Source organism: Pavona decussata, unplaced genomic scaffold (assembly GCF_977016875.1).
Source record: "Pavona decussata unplaced genomic scaffold, jaPavDecu1.1 SCAFFOLD_133, whole genome shotgun sequence".
Classification (NCBI taxonomy): Eukaryota; Metazoa; Cnidaria; class Anthozoa; order Scleractinia; family Agariciidae; genus Pavona; species Pavona decussata.
In genome coordinates, this window is record NW_028145546.1 from 1,046,185 (window position 1) to 1,052,837 (window position 6,653).

The 6,653-nt window shown below is 40.9% G+C and overlaps 1 protein-coding gene across 1 annotated transcript; it reads right to left on the minus strand.

Annotated features, from left to right (window-relative positions):
* LOC146468075 (kelch-like protein 20) lies at positions 1–1,881 on the minus strand. The gene is made up of 2 exons (XM_085125129.1): positions 1,060–1,881; positions 1–392 (listed from the first exon to the last, which is right to left on the minus strand). The coding sequence occupies exons 1-2, from the start codon at positions 1,879–1,881 to the stop codon at positions 9–11; spliced, it is 1,206 nt and encodes a 401-aa protein (XP_084981255.1). The 3' UTR covers positions 1–8.
* Between the last annotated feature and the right edge of the window lie 4,772 nt (positions 1,882–6,653).

The following is a 6,653-nucleotide window of genomic DNA, read 5'->3' on the forward strand; positions in this document are numbered from 1 at the left end:
GAGCCACTTTACCATTTGTTCTGAGTTGAACTGTACCTCTGGGGCGGTTGAGAGTTACTGATTGCATAAACGTATTCATTGACAGAACACAAACAGTTTATTTCCTGGTCTTGACTCTTGGAACTCTCAAATAGTGGGAGTGTGTCCCACACATTATTGACTATATGGTAACGATAAATAACACCGGAATTATAAGGTGTTTTTGCTGCTACGTACAAGTAATTCCCGGCATACTCTGCACAAAGGAAATTTTGGTTATTATCTAATTTTAAGCTTGCCATGGATGGAAGGGGTTGCCAAGTCTTTGTTTCAAAATCAAAATGTTTCATCTGGGTAGTACATACACTTTTGTTTTTATGCCACTCGTGGACAGGCAAAACAGCAGCAAGAATCTGAAATAAAAAGCACAGATATGGCAAGCAGATTACAAAGAAAATTAATATTACAAAACTAGGGATGCGTTCGATTGACCCTATTCCGGAAAAGGAATACATACAATGATTACTAGAAATTCCTCATGACAGGTTTTTGGAGTTGCTGGAGTAAAAAATCGCTCTACATTATCGTGCGTCAGCGAAAGTTTGCAGAAATGTCTTACCAAATTTACTTAAAAAGAGAAACCTAACGACTATTCCGCTTATTCTTATTCTGGAATACGGTCAATCGAACGCAACCTAAGACGCTATTGATGCACCATACTTTACAGATGGTGTCCGCAAAGTAACCATCACCCATAACAGTTAGGTGATAATGAGCAATGAACGCTCGAACAGTTTTATACACCAGCGAAAAATTTACATTTATTTTCTAATGGTGCAGAGTTATTGTCAAACTACATATGTACATTTGCTCTCACCAAACATTATCGTTAGAAAACAAAATATGCAAATGTATATGACTGATTAAAAACAACTAAATAGCGAGAACAAATCCAGAGTAAAGTTGGCGATATAATAACTGCAACAACGCATGGCAAACATAGCTCGGATACTGCTAAAAAAAGGCATATGAATGCCAGACGACTATAGCACGTCATGCATTTCAAATCTTTATTCTTACCGGGCGCATTAAACGTGGCTTCGCTTTCTCTACTGCAAACGTGGAGCGGTGGGAAGGTATATGGCTGTGTAATAGAGCTTGAGAAACAAGTGCTTGAATTTCTGGCACTCTTTGCATCTCCTCAGTGCTCAGTTCTGCAAGTAATTCCTTGTTGTCCACCAGCCCCAGACGAACCGCTCCGATGACTTTAACCGCCACTGCCATCCTCTCTTCCTTCTTGTATTTGATCCACTGCATCACCGATTTAAAGACGAAGCTCTCTGTAGGAGCGCTGAGGTCATCTCGACTGAGAAGCATAAGCAACTGATCTGCGTCGATGCGCGCCAAGAATTCTTCAGTTTCACAGATGTCCTTGTACATCGAGGCCATCTTGCGTTCCGTAGCTTCTTTTAAGTTTTTCAGGCCGTGTACATCAGCGAATGTAGACAGCTGACGATACGTTTGGACATCAAGTCGCTGAACGAGTTCCCTGTCCAATACATCACAACACTGGTGAACAATGCTCGAGACTTGAAGGTGGTTAGCGGTAGTGAGAATCTCGAACACGTCTTTTTTTTTTTTGGTCATTAAGAGTTGCCCGCGATAAATGGAGTCCAATATCATCCTCAAAGCGTATCCAGAAATGTTTCTATCTTTGAGTTCAATGACTTCCTGGTTGGATCCCTTTATTCCACCAGTAAACATGGCGTAGAAATAATCGCTTTCCGCAGCGAGAACATTACGGTGAGCTGGAAACACGTCTTCACCCACTTTCAATCGCACGTCAATGAATTCTTCTTGTTCTCTGAACCTCGCAAGCTTGGACAAAAGACGGGCAGCCATCTTGGCCGGTTTGTAAAGCTTTCAGCAGGCTGATGAAGGCAGCGCCCAAAACTTTGTTTGCGTGATTTCGTGTCTCGGTAATCAAGCACCGCCAGGTGATATTTTTGACATTCGGTGAGAAGCAGGGGGGGAGGGGAGGGCAGCTGATCGCTTTTTTTTTTTTAGCATTTTACATCAATATACATATCTGTGATCGAATTTTTGAAAAGGTGGCGAATGAAAACTTGAGCACTGCAAGCGTCGCAGCCGGCACCTCTCTCTGTCTAGGGGCCACCAATGGTTTACATGCCGCCATTATGCACTGTCACCGAACAACGATATAAGCTTTGGTTATCATGGAAGAAAATGTACTGCCACATTTTCTTGGAGAAACTGACTCTCTCTGATAGCACTGTGTAATTAATGTCAGAGGCACCAATTACATAAAAGAAATCTTCAGCCATGCGTGCCTGGTGATGGCGCTGGGTGCTTTTTATTGGTGCACGTGTCGTTTGTTTGTATCGATTTGGTACTGGTAAATATGGTTTCCTCGTCAAAATGCAAGCAATGATTTCCAGTTTACATTGTGGACGAATGGTTAGAGTCGTCTGTCAAGAATTATAAAAGGTCTGTAATATGCTATTTGCAGTCTTTCTTATCATTTTCTCCATTTTTCTGTATTTTTAGACACTCCTAGGCCACTTTTCTTTGATTCGGGGAAATGAAATTGTGATATCCGTGATTCGTTGTTTTTTCGGCATGTGAACCGTGAAAACACTTGTTGCGCGACACCAAGATTTAACATCACGCAAAGAAAATCATGTTTTGTAACGATGTGAATTTTATTGTGGCGTATGCGCATCGGAAGAATTTGGTATTGAGTCTCCGTTTGCCTCAAGGGCTGGTTAAGTTCTTCCCAGGATAAAATAAAAGTCTAGATTACTTCAATGTAAATCTGTTTCGTGAGTCATTCATTCCAAGCCAGATCTCCACATTAATCGAGGGTTGCCATTAATCAGGGGCTGACCTAGCCACCCCCTAGAGAGCTTGCTCGCAGGCTAGGGGCTGACCCAACGAGATGAACAAGTACCTAAAATGCTGTCTTCTCGGGTGTTCCTTGATCGATTGATGCGCTTTGAAAGTCACAATTGTATCAGCTAATACAGATTGAGCTGTTCGGGAGCTTTGGCTGAATGTTAAAGTTGCAGAAAGTTTCAGGGAATTTCCAGAATTCCGGGATTTTCTAACTGTTGTTTATTTTATGTAAATGCTAGCTGACCCTTTTTCACATTTTAATGAAATATTTGCCCCATTTGAAAACGAAATGAATTAGTTTTCCAGTGTACGTTACGATATTATTAACATGCATTTTGGCGACGAAAACTACAGATTTTATCAGTGTGACTAAATTAAAATTTGCAAGCCGATTAAGGCCCTCTGAACAAATATCCACCGAAATGAACAGTTGATAGAGTATCCCAGAGTATTCTATAGTTCATCTTAAAGTTAATCGAAGTGAATAGAAGGGTGTAAGGCGAAGGCAAAATTGCTGAGATACGCAGAAAGGTTAGTCGGGTTAACTAATGCAGAGAAAGGAATCATTAGTGCCAGTAACAATTCGTTAGTTCAGTTTATTTAAAACGTTCTCACGAAATATGTTGAACTCGATTTAGTGGGAAAAAAAAAACCACTAATATTTACTTCAAACACGCAATATTTATAAATGCGGACGCTTAGCTAACTACGTACACATCACTCACTGAATGCAATCTTACTGAATGATTAAAGAGTAAATGGGGTCAAATCCACGAATCAGCGATTTAGAGCCAATTTAAATTCTGCTTTAAAACATATCTGGGAACTAAATGGGTTTTAAAACTTAAAAGTTCAGTCATAAATGTACTCTATTTTTACCTTAATCTTAATTAATCCTAACGGTGTTTAACTAATCTCATCCCTTTATGACAAGAAACCGAAGAAAATAAAACCCTGTTTAGCGTCAGCCATGCAGGGCAATAGACCGTATTCGTATTTTCGGTATTGAACTGGATCGAGCTTGCAATGGAGGCTCATGCGGAGGAATATATTAGAAACTATTTGCATGTGAAAAGATTTCCCCGCAGAAGCCTCGTGTGCAAGCTAGTTCCAGTTCAATACCGAGAATACGAATACGGTTTATTTCACTTTACCGAAATTCTGTCCCTTTTTTCGCCTCTCCTTCTCCAGAGGCTTTTTTTCTCATTAGTTGCCCTGTTTTCCAAGCTAAGGGGTAGGTACAGGAAAGTGTTGGCTTGGAAGTCAGGGGTGAGGTTGCAGGTGGTAGAGGAGCTTTTTTATTATGTAGGAGAGCAAGTGTGTTCTGCAAGAGCAGTGGTATTACTTTGGGAGGGGTATGGATGTGGGAAGTAGGGGTATATGAGAACAAGGGTGAGAGGTACTGATGTGGAAGCGAGAGTTTGAGTCGGGTCTTATATGCAAGGATCTTTGCCTGTGTGGGGGGACTAGAGTATACAAGAGCTCCCAGTTGGCTTGATAGCTCAGTTGGTAGAGCACTGCACCGGCATCGCAGAGGTCATGACTTCCAATCCCATCAGTCAAGCCTGAATTTTTTTCAGGCTATCCTTTCGCAACTGCTTAAGTTGCGTAGTAACTGCGAGGATCTTTCTTCTATTTGAACTCAAAACCAATTACCATTATCTTTTTTTGGAATTGAGTTCGTGAGAGCTTGCTTTTCCATTTTAATTTCAGAATAATGCGGACGCTTAGCTAACTACGTACACATCACTCACTGAATGAAATCTTACTGAATGATTAAAGAGTAAATGGGGCCAAATCCACGAATCAGCGATTTAGAGCCAATTTAAATTCTGCTTTAAAACATATCTGGGAACTAAATGGGTTTTAAAACTTAAAAGTTCAGTCATAAATGTACTCTATTTTTACCTTAATCTTAATTAATCTTAACGGTGTTTAACTAATCTCATCCCTTCATGACAAGAAACCGAAGAAAATAAAATCCTGTTTAGCGTCAGCCTTGCAGGGCAATTCTACTTGACACTTATACCGAAATTCTGTCCCTTTTTTCGCCTCTCCCTCTACAGAGGCTTTTTTTCTCATTAATTGCCTTGTTTTCCAAGCTTAGGGGGTAGGTACATGAACGTGTTGGCTTGGAAGTCAGGGGAGAAGTTGCAGGTGGTAGAGGAGCTTTTTTATTATGTAGGGGTGCAAGTGTGTTCTGCAAGAGCAGTGGTATTACTTTGGGAGGGGTATGGATGTGGGAAGTAGGGGTATATGAGAACAAGGGTGAGAGGTACTGATGTGGAAGCGAGAGTTTGAGATGTGGTCTTATGCAAAGATCTTTGCCTGTGTGGGGGGACTAGAGCATACAAGAGCTCCCAGTCGGCTTGATAGCTCAGTTGGTAGAGCACTGCACCGGCATCGCAAAGGTCATGGGTTCGAATCCCGTTCAAGCCTGAATTTTTTCCAGGCTTTCTTTTCGCAACTGCTTGAGTTGTGTAGTAACTCTTCTATTTGAACTCAAAACCAATTACCATTATCTTTTTTTGGAATTGAGTTCTTGAGAGCTTGCTTCTCCATTTTAATTTCAGAATGGGCGAACATGTTTGAATCAGTGATAGATATGGGAAAATGCTGTCAAAAACAAAACATGTTATCGCAGCCGGCGTCGATTAAACAAAGAAAATGAAAGATGGAAACTCTTCTGCCACAATTTCAAAGAAATTATACAGTAATTGAAGAATAACACCATGTGCAACAAAGTTCAGAATACCCAAGGTAAAACCCATATGAAAAGAAGTAAAGGGGTGCCAGATGATATCTCAAAATGTGGGTAAAATGTGGATAACTTGCGTTAGAAACATGTATAAGCTAAAAATTGAGAGAAGATAGGTCGACTTAACGAGCGCTAAAATTTCAATACTTTTGATAGGTGGACTGAGTACTTTGTTGCTATGTCTGCTGGTCATCAGTTCCTCCCCTCCCTTCTTATCCCTAGCTTTATCCATTCCTGTTACTCGACTCACTATCCTTACAAACCTGTCGCTCACCACACTCACCCCACTGTTTTCATTTGTTTTGCTTGAAGAGCATGCAGTTTTACGTAAGGTAAACCCCGTGTAGTTTTCTCCCCTGGAGGCCTTAAAGGCCCACATTCACCCAAGATGTATTGCGCGCCGAGGAACAGTTTTCATATATGAAAACCCTCCCATTTTATTTGAGCGCGAGTCGAGTGAGAAAGCAATAAGCGATCACGAATATTCTTTCCCTCCAGCACGAGTCGCCTAGGAAACCTGCATGAACCGCTTGAGTTCGGACAGCCAATAAGATCACGCGTTTGGGCAATACAGCATTTCAAAACAAAAACAATCGACCGCAATGACTCTTGGGTGAAGGTGGGCCTTTAAGATAAAAACGGCAAACTGAATTGGTCTTTTTGGCAGGAAAAAGAGACACTGGGCTTTAATTTGTTTCCATTCTTTACATAGTTCCATGCTGTGAGCATCAGGAAACCGATTTTCTTTTGTTCCCTTAGAATTTTACTGATGTTGGTCTGTAAAAGATCCGGCATGTCTCATCGGTTTGTCGCTGTGTACTTTTGCTCGGCTTTTAAACTCCCTGGAGCCATTGTGCTGTACGTAGGGGCAATGAGGAGACTATTTGCCAAGTAGACTATACTATTTATTAGGTAAATTGAATCCCTTGAATGCACGACAACGATAGAAAATAAAAAGATATAGGATTATTGTTGGAGACAGAAAAAAATATACAGACTT

Coding starts and splice junctions, on each gene's coding strand:
- LOC146468075 (XM_085125129.1), bottom strand. CDS start 1,881: ATGGCTGCCCGTCTTTTGTCCAAGCTTGCGAGGTTCAGAGAACAAGAA. Junction 393..1,059: donor AGCCACGTTTAATGCGCCCG/GTAAGAATAAAG, acceptor TTTTTATTTCAG/ATTCTTGCTGCTGTTTTGCC.